This window comes from Prionailurus viverrinus, chromosome E2 (genome assembly GCF_022837055.1).
Source record: "Prionailurus viverrinus isolate Anna chromosome E2, UM_Priviv_1.0, whole genome shotgun sequence".
In the NCBI taxonomy this organism is placed as follows: Eukaryota; Metazoa; Chordata; class Mammalia; order Carnivora; family Felidae; genus Prionailurus; species Prionailurus viverrinus.
Window position 1 is genome coordinate 27,805,151 of NC_062575.1, and position 19,966 is coordinate 27,825,116.

At 42.3% G+C, this 19,966-nt stretch overlaps 1 protein-coding gene across 4 annotated transcripts in view; it reads left to right on the plus strand.

The window, feature by feature from the left end:
• The window catches only part of CSNK2A2 (casein kinase 2 alpha 2), a 40,778-nt gene that overhangs the window by 16,079 nt on the left and 4,733 nt on the right, over positions 1–19,966 (plus strand). For all 4 annotated transcript variants that reach the window (XR_007147385.1, XM_047835925.1, XM_047835924.1 and 1 more), the window contains 7 exons: positions 6,931–6,990; positions 12,045–12,128; positions 12,925–13,035; positions 13,294–13,395; positions 13,916–14,016; positions 14,807–14,955; positions 16,618–16,711. Coding sequence is in view for 3 of the 4 variants with exons in the window: in XM_047835925.1 (XP_047691881.1) it covers positions 6,931–6,990; positions 12,045–12,128; positions 12,925–13,035; positions 13,294–13,395; positions 13,916–14,016; positions 14,807–14,955; positions 16,618–16,694 (684 nt within the window). In the remaining variant the exon portion in view is untranslated. The remainder of the gene's footprint in view (positions 1–6,930; positions 6,991–12,044; positions 12,129–12,924; positions 13,036–13,293; positions 13,396–13,915; positions 14,017–14,806; positions 14,956–16,617; positions 16,712–19,966) is intronic.

Consider the following 19,966-nt stretch of genomic DNA (forward strand, 5'->3'; position numbering starts at 1 on the left):
AATTCCCTCATTTTTGGTGTGGTGTTTTAAACTTGTTTTCCTGTTTTCAGCTGAATCTGTTTACTCTCTTTCCTTGGTACCTGGGGTCACTGATTCCTGAGCCTTTCTGTAATTTCTTTCATGTGAGGTGGTTTGTTTCCGGATCCCCTCCACTTTGGTCAGAAGTTCAGCTTCTTTGGTCTGCTGAGTCAGTTGGACATTTTTTTTCTAGCTTCGAAATGTTGTCATCTCTTCCATTCTCTTAGTTGTGAGTGAATCCCCCCTCCCCCACCAAAAGCCCCATTCCTTTTACTGTTAATTTAGAGGAGCTTCAGGAAGAAGTATAGGGAGGATGTATTTGGTCTGCCGTATTAAACTGGAGGTCCAGTGAATGTTCAAGCCCTGCCGTTTTAGTCTACTTAGAAGATCACCAAGCAGCAGGTAGCAGAGGTGTATTTCGGAAGAACAGATCATGATGAGACAGTCATTGTCTTTTCCGGGTGGTAGGACAGACCACAGACAGAAATCAGTTAGTTTAATGTCCTTTTTATTTTGTCATGTATCTGTCTTAATTATAACAGTTTGTTTTTATTTTTTTCATTTTACTGTTAAGTGTATTAATAACTGGACTTAAGGTATCACCCAGGGGAGTTGGTCCCTGGTTTAGCATCCCAGGTGAATCAACAGGGATACAACCTGCAGCCTGTTCTTTTCAGTATTTTTTGTTAACACAATTGATAATAAACTTTTATCTATAATTTCCTTTTATTGCAAACTCTGATTTTGGCTTCAGGATTATATTGACTTCATAAAATAAGTTGGGTAGTGTTTCCTTTCTAGTCTCTGAAAGTTTATATGAGATAAGGGTTATCTAAGTAGATGTCTTTTTGGGAGGGAAGGGAAGACCTTGAACTACACTTTTCTTTTTTACTTATTTATTTTTAAAGTTTATTTATTTTAAGAGCACAAGTTGGGGAGGGGCAGAGAGAGAGAAAAGTTGGACTCTCAAATGTCTGAGCTACCCAGGCACCCCAATAATATTTATTATAAAAGTTGACCACTTTCAATTTTATTTACATAAAGTTAATAGAATTTTCCTAGGGCTTAAAGACTGTAATGTGTTTGTAATTATGTTTTCCTTTACATTTTTGACATTATTTTTGCTTTTTCTCTTTTTTTAAAAAAGTATCAGTGTTGCTACAGAGGTCTTATTAATATTTTCATGGAACTGGCTTTTGGTTTTGCTCAAATGTTTTTGTTTTTTCTATTTCATTGTTTCTGCTCCTATCTCAGTTCTTTCTTCTTCCCTTCTTTGTTGCTTTTCTTTCTTGGGTTTTTACGGTTTTCCCCCTAACTTCTTGAGTTGAAGTCCACTCATTTCTTTTGTTTCTTGATTTGTGGTGACTGGGCTTTACGTGTGTGCCGCCCCAGGCACCACCTTAGCTGCTGCATGCCGTGATCATGGAGCTCATTTCCATGTAGTTTTCAGATTAGAAGTACAAAGTACTTGTGGATTTGGGTTTTTCTCCCCAAACTTTGTACTTGGAAAAATTTTAAACCTACTAAAAATCGGAAGGAGTGGTCAATTAATACCCTCATGTTATTCCCCTAGATTCACCGGTTGTTAATATTTGCCACATTTGTGGGCGTCTGAGCGCCTGTCAGTTGAGCTTCGGACTCTGATTATGGCTTAGGTCTTGATCCCAGGTTCGTGGGATCGAGCCCAGTGTTCAACCCTGTGCTGAACATGGAGCCTGCTTAAGATTCTCTTTCTCCCTCTGCCTCTTTCCACTGGTGGAGTGCTCCTTTCTCTAAACAAACAAAAACCACCTGAGGGAGGAAAAAACCACCTGGAGGGGGGGTGGAAAACACTTAAAAAAACTAAAAATATTTGCCACATTTGATGTTTTCTTCCCCTCCCCCCCCCCCCCCCCACCGGCCCTTTATCTCTTTTTACTGAAATCCTCTTAAAGTAAATCGCAGGCGTCATGATACTTCACTTCTAGATATGCTAGCACTGGAACTAGGCAGGACCTTTTTCCTGCATGACAGTACTGTTAGTACAGTTAAGAAATTTAATATCTATGCAATAATGCCACCTAACACACAGTACAGAGTCCCTATTGAGAAGTTTCCCAGTAATTAATTATCCTAAGAATGTCCTTCATAGCTGTATGTTTGTGAATAAGATGATGGAGGAACCACTTGTTTTTTTCAAAAAAATTATTCTGTTATTGTTGATTTATAATTTGGCTATCTTTAGGTCCAGAGGAACATGACCTACATAATGTTGGTTTTTGGAATTTGTTGATGATTCCTTTGTGACTTTAGTACATGGCCATTTTTTTTATATCAAGTTTGTTAATTTAGTTCAGATCTTCTATCGTCTTACTCATTTTCCCCTTGATACTTCGTTTTATGAAAGAGCTGGTTTGGTTGATTTCTCCTTGAAATCCTCAGTTATGCTTCATATGTGTCAAAGTGATAATAAAAGATACATAGTGACACTTAAGAAAAAAGAATTTCCAAACAAAGGAATAGGAAAGGCCAGTTTCTAAAAGTGGAATGAACAGTTACAGAACACTCCCAAACTCACCATTTTCTCCAGAAAGTTAAAGTACCGTTTGTATAAGAAAAAGTTTCTGTTGAGACCTGCTTTTCATCTTTCTATGCCTTTGGAAGAGTATAAATAAAAACGAATAAAAGGGCACCTGGGTGGCTCAGTTGATTAAGCGTCTGATTCTTGATTTCAGCCCAGGTCATGATCTCATGGTTCATGATTTCGAGCCCCACATCAGGCTCTGCACTCAGCACAGAGCCTCCTTGGGAATCTGTCTCTTTCTCTCTCTCTGCCCTTCCCCTATTGGCGCTCTCTCAAAATAGAATAAAAATAAACTTTAAAAAAACAAGTATGCATTTTAAGCAAAATCTATCATTTGGACATTTTAAAGATTGATAAGGCCCCCTGAATAGGCTGCATTTTTTTTTTTTTTAATTTACATCCAAGTTAATTAGCATTGCAACAATGATTTCCGGGGTAGATTCCTTAATGCCCCTTACCCATTTAGCCCATCCCCCCTCCCACAATCCTTCCAGTAACCCTCTGTTTGTTCTCCATATTTAAGAGTCTCTTATGTTTTGGCCCCCTCCCTCTTAAAGTCCTCATATGAGTGAAGTCATATTTTTCTTTCTCTGACTAATTTCGCTTACCATAATACCCTCTAGTTCCATCCACGTAGTTGCAAATGGCAAGATTTCATTCTTTTTGGTTAATAGACTGCATTTGAAAAGGAAGCAGACCCATTTTGCTCCGTAGAGAATTTCTAAGTCACTCCCATAGAGATGGGCCTTCACTAGCTGATATCTTGAGGCCTTGTTAATGCTGTTAGAGTTTGATACAGAGATCTTCTTTATAAGACATTTTCAGGTCATTAGTCATAACTTTGATTTGCTTGATCAATGATTTGTCCTGCTTCCTTAAATTTCTGAAAATATTAACCTTGGTTTTTATTCTGGATCTTGGGGTTACACATTGATGCCAAAACAGGTGACAACTGCATTAGGCACCTTTCACTTTATGTCCCACTCCCCCTGCTTTTTCTTCTCCCTACATGGGGCCCCCTGGGATTTCTGGATACAGACCAAGTGAGGTGTGTATGTGAGGGAATCTGCCAGCTGCGTGTGCAGCGTGAGTTTGCTGTGTTGCTGATTCCCACCTGTGACTAGGAACCTTCCTAAAGTGGGTAGTCATCCTAAATGACAGTCACTGGGGATGGGGAACCTGGTCATGATGCACCTGAGCTATACCCTCAGTCCAAGGACCTATGGGTATATAGCAAAAGTGAGGCCCACGTGGCCATTCCTTTCTGGGCGGTTGTTCTAAACCCAAGGAGATTTGGAGTCTGTTAATCAAATTGACTTTTTTTTTTTTTTTTCCATTGTCCTCCTCAGACCTTCGCGGGTTAATGAAAAGTCCTAGGAAATTTCCACCTTTAGCCCTTTGGGTAGTCCTCAGATAGCCCTGATTTCTAAGAAAATGCCTGTGTTTGAAGCTTTGGAACCAATGTAGGATTGGTGAATAGTCTTCCTCAGCATCTTTGTAATCTTCTGAGAAGCATAGGCCTGCTTTGTTTTTGATAAGTCACTTATTTTATAAAAATAAAAGCAAAGCTAACTTCCTGCTGACAATTTGCCATTGGACACAGCTGGGTAAGAAGAATGGAGGAAAAGTGTGGCTCATGTGAACTTTCCCTTTATAACTTGTCATAGACTCTTCGGACTTGTATTTCCTGGGAAACCATTTTAATTTTGTTCCACCGGTGAACATCATCGAAGACAAATGTTCATCAACTGCCTTCTGGGTACAAGCTGAGAACCACCATTCATGGGGTGGGGTGTATACAGGGTATGCTATTCCACTGTTCGGTTATCTTAGCGCTTAGACTGTGGACCAGGTTGTACAGTGGCTTCTTGCATATTTGCAGGAGGGAGAGCAAAGAAGTTGAGTCACCAAGTTGGTGACTACCACCGGCCCCAGAACCCGTTTTTCCCTACCAATGTATGCACTTGATATGTGAGGGCGCTGGCATGAGACTTGAGGGGTGGGCAGAGGGGAGCAGCCTCTTGGTGCTCACAGCCAGGTTAGAGAACCTTAGGTCACTGCTAGTATCTGAGTAGGGAGCATCAACTCCGGGGACGCTGCTGCTGTCACTGTCCTCTGAACACCCCAGCGGACATTAAGTAGCATGGGTTCAGAGAAGGAAGGAACCACTGTTAGCTTTGTAGAGAGTAGATGGGATGGGCTTACTTATAGGCCGAGGGAGAGGGGTGGGATGTTAGAGATTTGGGAGGAGGTGGGGACACTGGAGAAGGAAGAATGGAGGAAGCAACCAGGTTTATTTGGTCTGAAATGGAGACAGAGCTGTGAAAGTTGGTCAGAGCCAGACTGTGGACCCTACTGAGTCCTAAATTTTAGGCCCAGGTGGTAAAATGTAACATGTAGTTGGGTCTTCTCCTATCCTAAGCTCCTGAGAAATGAGAGTAAATGTCGGCCTGTCATTCAGGACTCTGTAATGTATTAGGCCTAATACATTCATTCATCTAGTGTTTTTTATATTACATAAAATTGATATTGGTTGGAGTAGCTAGAAGCACTATGTTGGCGGTCCAAGGACATTTATTATTATTATGCCTTATACCATTTGCACAGATGCTTGGTATAGATACCACGTGATACAAGAGGAATGCCTTCCACAGACAAAAATCCAAATGATAAAATAGCCAGTATTTGTTTTATGGAAATAAAATATTCCAGCCCCCTCTGAGGGTTAGAAAATGCTCGCTTCACTGTCACAGTCTATTTAATGACATGAGGTTCAATTTGGTGCGTCTCTGGGAGGGATCTCCCAGAGGAGAGCTGGGAGAGCTCCTCCCAAGGAGAAGCTGATTTGACACCCAAAGAGATAGTATCTTTAGCCTGTGTCCATCCATACTGGTGCTGGGACGCTGTCTGCAAAGTCTTCCCTGCCGCGTGGAGCTGGGGGACAACAGAACGCTTGGGTGTTTAGCTCCTGAGCAGAAGTGGTGGCGTGTTGGTGCCACGTGCCCGGATGCTTTCCTTCCCACCCCAGGTTAGTTTCCAGTAGCAGAGCAGCTCCCAGCGCCGCGGGTGTCCCGGTCCGTGTGTCCTCATTCCCTGTGCTGCGCTGAGCCAGCTGCTCCCGGAGACTGATGAAGTCAGATATTCTTGCCAAGCTGGGGGGGAGAATTACTCTCACTTATTAACAGGGAAAAACAAGTCCTGGTGTTCTTAGATGTTAAATTTGATTCTTGGCAGATTGTTTTTCTTAATCTTTTTGAACAGGGGTTATATTTACGTGGATCTAAAATTATAAAATGGTATGTGATTAAAAGTCTTATTTCCCTGAGCCCCAGCAGTCCATCCCCCACATGCATACATGTGAAACCATGTTTTATTAAGGTCTTCATATCATTCGTATGAATGCAAACAAATAAGGATGTGTAGTTTGGCTTTCCCCTCTTCCTCAGACACATTATATAGGCTGGTCACTGCTCGTTAGAGAGTTTCCCTCCATTGCCTGAGTCTTCCAATAAAGAAACAAAATAAGTTTAATAAAGGTGCACTGACTAGTTTTATAGACAGTGCTGCTTTGGACTGATGGGGAAAGAGCTCTGCTTGGAATTGATTACCAAAAATAATAGTATAGTTTCTGATGAGGTTCTGTGATGACTCTAATGAACCTGGATGTATAAATGCTACTCTGTCTCCTAGAAATTGAAATTTTGAAAAAACTCAGAGTGGGTGTTCCTTTGGATTATTGGTAATGAGAACTCTTTCATGTGTCCTTTTTGCCTGGAGTCATTTTCACTTCCTGTCACTCTTCTTTTTTTTCCTCCAGCATCTCACTCCCCTGCTCCTTTCCTAAGCCTCTTACCATCTCCAAGGGCTATCGCAGTCACTTTCCTCCTGTTTCTGTGAGCAGATACACTCATGAGATGTGGCCACTTGCCACATGGGCTGATGAAATTCTTCAAGTCCTGCTCTCCACTTAGTTCTCTACAGCACACTGTACTGCTATGCTGTGCTTGTAGTAAGAATATGAGGACAGTTGGACAACTTGGACTTCGTTTCCGTAATAATGTAATTGTGGGTGTTGAAATCCTGGAGCATTAAACAAGTTTTTAAAAGATCCATGTTGGCTTGAATGTTTCCCTTGGAATTCTTTTTTTTTTCTTCCCCTTAACAAGAGACTGAAGTATTAGACCCTCATCTTTGGTCTTTGTCCCCATTTGTTCCAGATCAGATGGTAAAAATTCCTGGGATTCTTTAGGGACTTAAGTACTAAGTTTATAGAGAATGGTGACCAATGTTTGGGATGACAAGATATGATGAGACTAAATTAACTTTCTGTTTTCTGAAATCTGTTTCAGCAACTATACCAGATCCTGACAGACTTTGATATCCGGTTTTATATGTATGAGCTGCTTAAGGTAAGTGACATTCATAATAAGCAGTGGATTTTTTCAGGTGTATTCGTTAAAAGAGAAGTTCTTGGGGGGACAAAGAGATCTCAGACTCTTTCTTGATACTTAGAGAATTTAGTGAAGTGGGAGTTTTCTTGTTGTTGTTTTTTAACTTACACTGAGATCTCTGTTGCAGGATCTTTACATAGAAACTTTCTCAGTGGAACTGAGAAAGATGGCCAAGTCAAGAGATACTAGGGACATTATACCAGAAATCAGAACCTCCTTCATAGCTTTTATTGGCCCTTGGGTTTTCTTTTTGCTGCTTAATTAATACTATTGGTTTTCACTGTATAACAAATCACCCCAAACTTAATAATTTTTTTTAAAAAATCTGTGGGTTAGCTGGGTGAGTCTTTTGGTCTGGGTCACCTTGACTAGAGCACATTGGTCCAGGATGGCCTCGTTCACATATCTGGGATGGCAGCTGGAATACCTCAAGGCTTGTCCTCCAGGGGTTTAGTCTAGGGTGCTTCTTCCCATGGTGGTATCTGGCTTCTTAATAGCATGAGAGGGCAAAGTTTGATGTGTAAGCACTTCTCAGGCTTCTGCTTGTATAAATGTCTACTAAATGCCCTGTTGGCCAAAGCAAGTCATGGGCCAGGCCCGCATTCAAAGGGTGGAGAGGTAGACTATTTGATGGGAAGAGCATTGAAGTCACAGTGTGGAGGGAATGCGTACTGGGATGGTAGGCATTTTCGGCCTTCTTTATCTTGCCATCTCTCATAATCCCCTTCCCAACCTACTCTTTGACGCGCAAGAAGAGGTGATGGATGGTCCGTCTTTCTAGGAGACTTAGTAATCCCAAGATGGAAATTCTGAAACACTAATGGTTGATGGAGGAATGTTTTTTTGGTTTGCTTGTTTGTTTTAGTTTTTTTAGTCTAGGTAAACACTTAGGTAAAGAATTCTAAAAAGCTTTGTAAAATGGGATAGAAGAATTGTTCCTAAGTTGTTTGGGGTCATGGATCACTAGGAAAACCTATAAAACCTCTCCAAAATGCCTGTATACATATACAGTATTACCTAAAGTCTTATGGGGGTTGTGGGTCTCAATTCAAGACCTCTGAAAGAGTAGAGATGACTGAGTTACTGGCATTATTGAAGAAAATTGCCAAGATTGAGTTTTGATGGGATTGCGAACAGTTGCTTGAACAAAATCCCAAATTAAGGCGAGGCTTTAGGAAGTGGGACTTTGAAGAACTGGCTGTGGGAAGTGAATGTGTTTTCTTATAAGCACTTGCACAAACCACTTGTCATTGGTACCAAGGTGGTGGATTTAGGTGGATCACTCTTACAACTGATGGGTCTTTCTTTTATCAGTAAGATCAGAAACATGGGAGGGTAGAGCTGGGTTTATCACACCTCTCTCCATGTCCTCTCCAGACCAGAACGAAGGCCTTGGTGGGAAGAGGTTTGCAGTGTTGTGGTCTTGTGAGCTCTCAGGCTTAGCTCCTTTCCTGGAGGCCCTTTCCAGAGAACCCCATGCATTCACCCTATGAGAGCTATAATCCAAATCTGTCACTTGGTTATTTTTTTTAAGTAAGGGGTTAAGATTTTTGTGGTTTTCACTTAGTGCACACCAAAGGTGAAGATTTATAACCCAGCACAGTTGTCCTTAGATCGGGTGAAGACATCCCAGTGGCACAGGTCTTTGCAGGCTGGTCATTCAGGTGGTTCTCTGTGTCTGATGTCCCTAGCAGCTAGGCAGTAAGGGCTTGCTTTCTGTTAATGTGGCACACAACCCCAGATGAAGCTTGAAAAATGTCTTTCATGCTTAATGGTCATATAATATCAGATTCTAAACTGAAATAACTTCCCCAAGGAATCTAAAAGCATGTCAGTAACTCCACAGGGAGTCTGACCAGTGAAGTTGGCAAAAGAATTCTTTTACTGTACTTGTTCAACTTTTGCTTTCCTCAGATATTTCTCACATCCCAGGTATTATGATCCTAATTAGTTCATTCCTTTGGGTGAAGACCAGGTAAAATAACAGAATCAACACTTGCTGAATTTTCTCTTCGGGTAAAAAAAAGAAAAATGGGGATAGGGTAGGGGAAATATGTAGCTTCTCCCAAAAATGTAGAAGAAACTGAGGCTGAGGGCTATTGAGTCATTGCTGGGTACACTGTCTGGTCTCCTGATTCGGATCCAGGGAGGTCTGTCCTCAGGAGCCCTGGTTTCAGAAAACATTGCCACAAAGCCACTGTGGAATCTTGCTACAACTGTTTTTGTGAAACAAAACAAAGAAAAAAATTAAATTGAAGTAGAAGCTCCATAAATGAACAATTCTTAAGTGTGCAGGTTTTTGGATTTCACATAAGTAAAACCTTCACCCAGATATATGTGGTACTATGCTGTCCATTATAGTAGCTGTTGCCCACAGGTAGCTACTTAAGTTTTAATTTCAATTTAAAGTTCCTTTGCTTAATCACAGTAGCCACAGTTTGTTTATTCAGTAGCCTCATGTGGCTAGTAGCTGCCATATTGGACAGTGCAGATATTTAGAATATTTCTGTCATTGCAGAAAGTTCTGTTGGACAGGGCTGGTCAAGAATATTATGAGTACACCAAAAGGTCTCATGTGTCCCTTCTCTTCAGGATCCCCTCCTCTACCACCAAGTTTAGTTTTGCCTGTTTTAAACCTACATATAAGAAACATCATACCCTGTGTCTGGGGAAAGCAAGATTTGCTTGTTCCCAGAATACCAATCCTAGGGATCATTTTCGGACTTACGCATTCTCGCCTATGTAAAAATGCCTAGTCCAGTGGTTCTCAACCAAGTCAATTTGGCGATATGTGGAACCACTTTTGGTTGTCACAGTTTGGAGGAGTGCTACTGGCATCTGGTCGGAAGAGGCCAGGGAGCCTCGTAAACATCCTGCCCTGCACAGGACTGCTCCCCACAACCGGGAATTCCCCGGTCCAACACGTCAGTGGTGCTGAGGTTGAGAAACCCTAATTTTGTCCCGAGGAAAACTCTACCAAGAGCACTCAGTGCCGAGCACATAGTAGGTACCACAAGATGATGGATGGCTGCAAGTATTGTTACCCAGGGAATAACATTTGAGTGGGCTGCAGTGCTTTTTGAGACCAGCCAAAGTGCCCAATTTGAAATTTATGAAAGTAGATACTATGTTAGAAAAGGAGATTTAGAGCAAATTTTTGCATTCTTGAACACCAAAGACAAACTGCCTGAAGAAAAAACGGGCAAAAGATTTGAATCAACATTGGTCTGAAGAAAATAGAGGATGACCAGTAACACCTGAAATGTTCAACTTTGATGACTCATTAAGAAAATACAATTCAAATCCACAATGAGATCCCACTTCAAACCTGTCAGAATGGTCGTAATTACAAAGATGAACCAATGACCAGCATTGGCGAGGATGTGGAGAAAGAAGCCTTCATACGTTATTGATGGCAATGTAGAATGGAGCAGGCATTTTGGAAGACATTTAGGACATTCTTGAAAAGTCTGATGTAAACTAATATACAGCACAGCACATCCACCCCTAGGAATCTGCATAAAAGAAATGAAAGCCTATGCCCTCTCAAAGACCTGTGCATGAATGTTCATAATAGCTAACAACTGGAAATAGCTCTGATGTCCATCGACTAGTGCGTCTGCACAGTGGAGTACTACTCAGCAAGAAGAAAGTAACGGATGAATCTCAGCAACCTGCTGAGCGAAAGAAGATAGACAAAGTGCTGTATATTGTATTTTTCACTTAATGAACGTCCAGAAAAGACAAATCCATAGTAACAGCAGGTTTGTGGTTAAGGCTGAGGTAGGGGGCAAATGGGAAATGAGATTGATCACAGGCAAGCTAAAGGGAAATTCTTGGGAAGATGGTAAAGACTGGATTATGGTGATAGTTGTACAACTCTACAAATGTGCTAAAAAAAAAAAAAAAGTATCGTACAGTTAAAAATCTTACCTGCATATCATTCATCTTTTAGGAAGCAATATCCTCCCTTAGAGTAGAAATATAATGTAGTAATATCCTTCCTTAGAGTAAAAATGTAATGTTTTTTTTTTTAATTTTTAAAATGCTTATTATTTATTTTTGAGAGAGAGAATGAGACAGAGCATGAGTGGGGGAGAGCAGACAGAATCCAAAGCAGGCTCCAGGCTCCGAGCAGTCAGCACAGAGCCCAATGCAGGGCTCGAACTCATGAACCATGAGATCATCATCTGAGTCGAAGTCGGACACTTAGCCGACTGAGCCACCCAGGCGCCCCCAGAATATAATTCTTAAAGGCCAGCTGGCTCAGGGATTGTTTTTAAATTATTTTTTTAATGTTTATTTTTGAGAGAGAGAGAGAGAGAGCTAGCGAACAAGTGGGGGAGGGGCAGAGAGAGAAGGAGACATAATTTGAAACAGGCTCCAGGCTCTGAGCTGTTAGCACAGAGCCCGACACGGGGCTTAAACCCACAAACCTTAAGATCATGACCTGAGCAGAAGTCAACGCTTAACCGACTGAGCCACCCAGGCACCCTTCGGGGATTATTTTTGAAGGAAAATACTAATACTAGAATACTTGTTAATCTCAAAAATCCACATGGGGCACTTGTCTAAAACATAAGCCATGTTGAACAATACGTTTAGATACCATTCTTCGTGTCCACAGGGACTCTTGGCGTGGCATTTGAACCCCCTATGAGAAGTGACTCTAGTGGGTTTCCCAGATCTGTTTTTAAACCCATTGAATTAGACTAACAGGCTGATGTATGATTTCTGAGTCTAGGTGGCTGGTAAAGTGTTACCAACTACAAGCAGGAGGAGTGTCCAAAGTGTCTCTGTCTCCTTTTTAACATAGCCCCCTTTCCACCAGCTGCCAGCATAGTGGGCAGAGAGCAAGGGATATCTTCTGAGCGTGTTTATTCTCATCTGTTACAGACAGTAAGCTGCACTTTAGGAGATACTCAAGTCAAGCTATCACAAATAAGAATATGCTTGCATTGGGAATTGGTAGACGGTTTGCTTATTTTTCTCTGTGCTTTCTTATCTAATAGGCTCTGGATTACTGCCACAGCAAGGGAATCATGCACAGGGATGTGAAACCTCACAACGTCATGATAGATCATCAACAGAAAAAGGTACCGTTGCAGCCAGGCAGCAACAAGTCTTTCCTTGGAAGGCTTACCGCCGACCAAAATGCTGGCCAGTACTGAGGTGGTACTGGAGACCCATGCTGTTTTCTTTGGCGGGCTTCTGTTACTTCTTAGTCTCCAGCGTTGCTTTCTACTTTGCATAAGTATAGTACACAAGGAAAGTAGACAGCTGAACCTAACTATAGTCCCTTGTTTATTTTGGTCATGGTTTTCTGGAGGACCCTGCAAAGAAACTACAGCTGATGGTTTCTACTTCATTTAATGACCCTCAGACCAATATGCCTGGCCTCAAAAGTACACTTGGGTCCCTCCTTATTTTGATATTCAGTTCTGGTTGTCCCTGATAGATGAGTAAATGAATCAGTTACTTAGATTAATGAGAAGCTGGAGCAGTGCTTTGATCCTGGACTGGGGTTGTATGTCCCCAACCCTTTCCGTTGTGGCTAGAACTTATAATGGAAGTTATTAATGATGGGGGAATGTGTTATACATGGAAGTGCTATGGAGACAGAAAGAAAAGCTTAAGTTTTATTGATCTAAAGAGAATGAGAAGCCCAGGATAATTTAAATTTTCAAAAAGAAAAAGCAAATAGGATTTTGAGTGCTCTGCTCTAGAAATGACCTCTTCCACAGTTGCTGAAAGTGTAATTTTTGCCAGTGCGCTTGCTGACATTTTTTGTGTGGCCCACGTAATTGTTAGCCAGTGTGATGGGGCCTGGTTCCAAGGCACAGGAGTCTAGAACTACATGCTTTACATGTTTGATTTCTGTCATGTTTGTAGCTGCGACTGATAGACTGGGGCCTGGCAGAGTTCTACCACCCTGCTCAGGAGTACAATGTCCGTGTAGCCTCGAGGTACTTCAAGGGCCCGGAGCTTCTCGTGGACTATCAGGTAAAACTGTTAGCCAAGCACCTGTGCATTCGGGGTGTATTGCCTTAGTGCTTCTCCCCGTTTGCTGTTTATTTAGCAGTTTGGATATATTAAAAACCCCACCCAAAGTGATAATTTCAAATTTTTCTCAATGACTTTTTTTTTTTTTTGCTTCGAATTGTAAAATATGTGCAAAGGTCACCCTGAAGACTAGAAATTCAGATCTGAAAAATGCGTTTGTAACACCCTTCCCTGACAGGCCAACCTTATTTTCCTCAGATGTATGATTACAGCTTGGACATGTGGAGTTTGGGCTGTATGTTAGCAAGCATGATCTTTCGAAAGGAGCCCTTCTTCCATGGACAGGACAACTACGACCAGGTGAGCAAACACTAACTAGCCCCTCCCTGTGTAGGGGCAGAAGCCGAGAAAATGGAGTACTTTGACAGGGGTGATACCCTTGAGCCACTAAATATCGTTGAGTGTCTGCACATAAGTTTTCCTTCAGGGTAAAGAATTTCATGAAATTTTGTCTGTGGTTACCAGGTCCCCAAACATAACAGATAAAGCGATATTATGCCCCACTTCCAGAGTGCGTCTGTGAAGTCACGCACTCCTTGTCTAAATAAAACTAGATTCTAGTCCTTAGGTGATGCCTCTTGTAATCGTCAGCTTCTAGATTATTGTCATAAGTTGTTACCATTTTAAAGGCAGTTTGGAAATTTGCTTTCTGTGAACATCGTGTCCTTGTGTCTGCCGCTGTCAGCCCCCAGCTCCAGTCTGTATCTGGTGTCTGGAGGTAGAGTGATGTGGAAGTCCCCCTAATTCCTTGGGATAGCACCTCACAGGCTTGCAGTGAGCCCTGTGCTCAGTGATTTGGTCAGTTTGTTTTGTGTTTCAGCTTGTTCGCATTGCCAAGGTTCTGGGTACAGATGAGCTGTATGGCTATCTGAAGAAGTATCACATAGACCTAGATCCGCACTTCAACGATATCCTGGGACAGTAAGTAAGAGAGAGGGAGAGAGAAAGAGGGTTTTACCCCATTTCAAAAGTGGGAGTGTTGGCTGAAATCGCTGGCTAATCCTAGCAGAATTGAAATACACTTCTTTATTCCTGTGTGTATTTTTTTTAACTTGTTTTTTGAGAGTATTTGGGCAGTGTTTACATGTGTCTTTCGATTATTGTACTTCTCCAAGAGATAGTCTGTCAATCAGTAAAAAATTGAAGACAAAATCCTATTACAGAAACCAGCTTTCTGGTACAGCATGTGCTTATTTTAGAAAGCTGTGATAGACTGTTACAGTTTTTCTTGTTCGGTGTAATGGATTTTCCACAAGATAGCAAATTTGAAAGCATATTTTCAGGTACAGTGCAGTAGTGTTGAAAAGTAAATGTGTTGACAATATTCAAACAGTGGTTTATGGAACCTCTATGTTTCTGAGGCTAGCTCTCTAAATATTTCTGCTGAACAACAAAAATAACTCCCATCACCTCTGTGCCTCACCAAAATTGACTAAAAGCCTGAGGCATAAAAAGTGATCTAGAAAGGTGCCACAAACTAAATCATATGTAGAAGTTAGAGCTAATTTTATTTATCAGTCATAGAGCACAGTTTTTATTTTAGGATGCTGCGAGTGTATCTGTGTGGGGGTGGGACAGGTACCAGCGAGAATGAGGTTTCACAAGCTTGGAATCAGTGCATTATTCTAAGATTTTGTTGGCTTTAGCCCTAATGCGTCAGGATCCTTGTTGAATTTAATCTCAGAATACTATTGCTTCCCTTTTTTCTCAGACATTCACGGAAACGCTGGGAAAACTTTATCCATAGTGAGAACAGACATCTCGTCAGCCCCGAGGCCCTAGATCTTCTGGACAAACTTCTGCGATACGACCATCAGCAGAGACTGACTGCCAAAGAGGCCATGGAGCACCCGTACTTCTGTGAGTCTCCAGGGACTGTTTTCAGGGGCATAACTTACTAAAGGAAAAATACTTCTCTTCATCTTTGAGATCAGTCAAGAGAATTCTAGGTATTTGTATTGAATCGTCCTTAGAATTTGGCCTCATTAGTTCTAGACCGTTGAGACAACTTTGCAGTTGCTCTGCAGAGGGGTTTGCTTGTTCACTGCCTTAGCTCCCTCAAGTCCGGGAGGGACTGTTCCCTGTGGCCCTGAGCTTATAGATCACAAGTATCTAAAATTTGTTTTCAAGTATCTAAAATTTGTTTTCAAATTTGTATGGAAACCTAACCAAAGGTATTCTTCCCTTCAAAAACCAAGTAGTTAGTTAAAAGTGATAAGGTGACTGTAGTGTATCTTCAAAGAAGGAAATGAGTTAAATAAACAAAAGGAATTTGAGGAAAGGAAAGCAGGTATGGAAGGACTGCACTAAAATCTCACCTGCATTAAAGAATTTTTAGGTCTCACTTCAAAGTGTGTGTATGTATTCAGTGCATGTGGTTGCTTATTGTCTGCATGCATACAGGCCTCCCCACCCCCCACCGATAAAGATGTCTCCAACAAACTTTCCCCTTAATTGTTGGCGACATGAGATGATTTAGTCCAGGCACAGGGGAGACTGGGGATGAAGGTTACAGGACCCGTCTCTGTTCACTCTCTGAATTGAGAAGAAAACCTTCAGCCTGTCTGTTGCTTGGCCAGTATGCTGTCTTCCCTCCTCCCCTCCTCCCCCTAAGATTAAACAAATCTTACCTGAAGAAAATAAATCTTGAACCTCTTGGCCTGTAAGCATTAGTAGACAGGAAATTGGAAAGATTTTACCCTTTGGTCTTCTAGACCTCAGACAAGTGCAACTCAGATGTCCTCTTTCCAATTTCTGGCACAGGAAGCCGTTTTTACCCTTTGAGTTAAATTGAACTAAGAATGCCAGTGTTTTATAGTAAGTAATTCATGATTTATTTGCTTTTCTGAATACACATCTTTTGTAAGAAAAAAAAATGTTTCAAATGACTGTTGCTTAAAATTGATAGGCCTTCTAATGGCTCTTTTCATTCTCCCTTTGCTCCAAAGTACTCATTAGCACACATGATTTGAAGAAATTGGGGGTTGGATATGACAGTATTCAAGGAAAAGAACACATAAGAAAATAAGTAGTAATTTTGAACAGTGGGAAGTTAGTGAGTCTGGGCCTCTGTTTTCCATGGGCCTCAGAGATTGAACTTGCCTTCTGAGGGAAGTGTTAGGAGTTGACTCTAAGAGAAAATTCCCCTGATCATTTTTCAATGTCTGATTTTTCTATAACCTTAGATCTGTAATTTGTTTTTATTTTTTAATTTTTAAAAAAGTTTATTAGTGCGGGGAGAGGGAGAGAGAGAACCCTAAGCAGGCTCCACACTGTCAGTGCTGAGCCCAATATGGGGCTCAGACTCACGAAACTGAGCTCATGACCTGAGCCGAAACCAAGAGTCAGACGCTTAACCATCTGAGCCACCCAGGCGCCCCTAGTTCTGTGATTTCCATTGCCCTTCTGACTCTGTCTTCCCTGTCAGTCTGTCTATGTCACCGTGGAAGGGGTTTTGTCATGATGGTGTCTCCCACACCTACCAGCCCTGATTCAGCTGACTTCTGTCCTGTTTCCTTGCAGACCCCGTGGTGAAGGAGCAGTCCCAACCTTGTGCAGACAACGCTGTGCTTTCCAGTGGCCTCACGGCAGCCCGGTGAAGTCTGGAAGGCGACGGGTAATGCGGCATTGATGCTTGCCAATAAAATCAACCAACCAAACACAAATCTTGAAGGAAACTACAATGTGATAAAAAGAAGTTCTAGTCATTCCTTCTAAATGCAAAGAAGAGTAAAGACCTAAATGTCAAAAAGAAAGAAAGAAATTCCCCAGTACTAGTTACTACAGGGAGCCGCCATTCTGGCAGTGTGACGATGCACATAGTTCAGGATCTGAGGGAACACTCCCTTTGGAATGCATGGGAGATGAGAGACTCGGAGTTGTTGTGCATTTGCGTTTATTTAACAGGAGACCGCTGTTGAATTAACCTGTTCAGTCAACAAGCTCTGAATATCTGACTTCCTATCTATTCCACTGTGGTCTGGGTTTCCTTTGGTGAGATTCAGGCTCAAGTTTTAGCAAAATGTCAGCAGTCTATACTGACACACCAGCCTCATTTACGAAAAGGAGATATTAAAACAGTGACAGTATTTTTTTTTTAAGCTCTTTTACAAATTCATGTTTTATGTATTTTTTTATGACATGAGCTCTCTAGGAAATGTACCTCATCCCTGCAGTTTTCTTCTAAGTGTATTCATTTGGGAGCAAACTGCAGTCACTCTCACAAGGGTCCCCTTTGCTGTCAGAAGGCATCACTTTAAACCTTGTGACGCTGTGTCCAGGGCCGTCTGTCTCCTCAAAAGTTCGATGCAAAGTGCATAACTTGGAGCTCACTGTAACCTTTGTTGATTTGCCTAACCATAAAACCTTGTTGCTGTTTTTTCTGTGTAGCCTTTTTTTTCCTTTTGCAGCCTTGTAAGGAAAGCTTCACCATTTCCCAGCACATACATCCGTGTGTGTGTGTGTGTGTGTGTGTGTGCGCGTGCGTGTGCCTGTTTTAACACACCTCTCTGAAAGAGACTTTTTGGTCACAACCATAGTGAAAGCTGGAAAGTCAGTCTTCAGGCAGGCTGGGGAGGGAGAGAAACATCCTATTAGAATGTATTTAGGAAAGACCTGTTGGGTCAGAAAAATGTATTCTCCCCAACCCCCCTTTTTGCCTCGTTTTATCCTCATGAGAAGCAGTTTCCCTCTGTAATCAGGGTAACCTGCGTTTTTAAGCTCTGAGAGGTACCACGTGAATGTGATGGCAAAGCTGAGTCTTTCTCACTTGCAGGGACAGGTTGTGTGCAGGGCCAGCCCACTCCCAGGGATGAGCAGAGCATCATGCGAGGGGCTTGGTGAGGATTTGGAGCACATAGAGCAAGTGTCAACGCTTGGGACCCATGGCACTAGCCTTCATGTTAGCAAAGGAAGCTAGATTCTGCTTTAAAAAGTAAAAAATGTAGAGCTGATGTCATTTTGGGGACTTGTCACCCGTATGCTTTGCAGGCAGTCCCCCCTCACCCCAGCTGCAGAGCCATGCCACAGCTGTGGGAACTTGACAGCTAGGCCAGAGCTGGAGGTGTTTACCTACATCATACTTTAGGATTTCTTTATTAACTATTTAATAATGCCATACATTTTTATAAGGTTAGATTGATTGTTTGAAAACCTCTGTTTACATTCCATATTCCAATAAAATCACATTGGTATTGGTAGCAGGTCCTATTTCTACATGTAGATTCTGTTTTTGTTGTTTGGTCGGTGGGGATTTGAAATGCAAATAAAACTCTTACTAGAGTTGAGCTCACGGATTACAACTTAAAAGGAAGACCCCAAAGCCAGGAAATGCATTCAGTTAAGGTTCTCATGCCGGTACTACCTGTCTGTGTTGCACATTCTGTATATTGACGAGTCCATTTGTTCAGCCTGAAAAGCCAAGACATGAGCTCTCAGCTGGACCTGTATTGGCACATCAGGCAGCAGAAGCCTTCTGATGTGCCCCTCTAGGCAGCACTGTTGGTGATTATCAGGGAGATGTGCCACTGTGTCTTTTTTGCCCCCCTACTTCTCCCCTTTTCGTCACCCATTCTCTCCCCTTCCACTTTTTTTGTTTTTAGTTGTCTGTCTGGACCAGGCAGGGAGAGCATACTGGAGAGTCTTGGTGAAGTAGCAACTCCATTTTTTCCGTTGGGTTCCCCAGAGGCAATTGAAAGCATCTGGAGGAGTACAGTCAGGTGATGTGCTCCGGCCTCTCTCCGTTGATGATTTAGTAGATGCAAACACAATAACTTGCCTGTCTTGTGGCTCTGACACAGGAATCGTTCTTCCTTTTCATGTATGCTTTACTTTTCCACCACCTATGCTCTTCACTTCTCTTCATGCCTTAGCATCGCTGAGTTTCAAAAGCCTGCCCCTTTCTGAGTCTGGTCTTGACACTTAGCTGGCTGGCTGACTGTAGGTGGTTCTTTCCCAAACTGAAGTGAGTCCAGTCCAGACCTTTTCTCTTCTTTCCCATCTCCGTAGCCATTCTGTGTCCCGATGTACCTAGCTCCTTCAAGATTTCAGAATGCTTACCTGGGTTAGGAGATGGTCATGGAGAGTTCAGGGTGTGGGGGGCAGGGAAGGGGAGAGAGGGGGCGGGGAGAGAGAGAGTGTGTGTGTGAGTCTGTTCTTCTATTTAGACTAAGCCAAGGTAGATTTGCCCACCCACTATCCTTTTTGATCAGCATGTTATTTCTTAAATTCATCTCAGTAATTTTTATTAGGCATTTTTTTTGCTTTGTTACCTTATAACAGGTTAAAAGTGCCTATGATAAGGACTTAGTTATTTCCTAAAGAAAAGCAAAAAATGTGGGGAACAGGGTAGTGTTACACTATCATCTCAGGTACTGCCTGTGTTCGACAACATAGGCCTGGTATGGTGAGAACAGAAAGTTCCTATGCCAAATACAGATTGGTCTGATTGACCGCAAGTGAGCATAAGTGCGAGGCTTTGCTTCAGCTGACGAGTCCCGTGGCGAGAGCAGAACTGATGGAACACCAAGTGATATTTTCATCTGCAGTTTGCTTGCTGTTCACTCTCCCCTGGATCATATCAGCTGCCTGCTCTTGTCCTGTCCCTGTGGGAGGTGACTGGGTGGGAAAAGCCAAGTGGACAGTGCAGACAAGCATTCTTGGGTCTTCTCACCAATTAGAGCAGTGCCAGTGGTGGCTCTTGGAGGCACCTAAACACCGGCTGCTGCACCAGGCCTGACAGACGTTCTCTAGCGCATCACTGCTCACAGGGCTCAAAGCTAGTGTGTTCCCTTGCAGAGAAGGAAGGGACTCAGACTGCTTGGATGGAGGAGACAGAAGAGCTTGTAATCCTGAGGGGCTCAGCAAGAAGGTG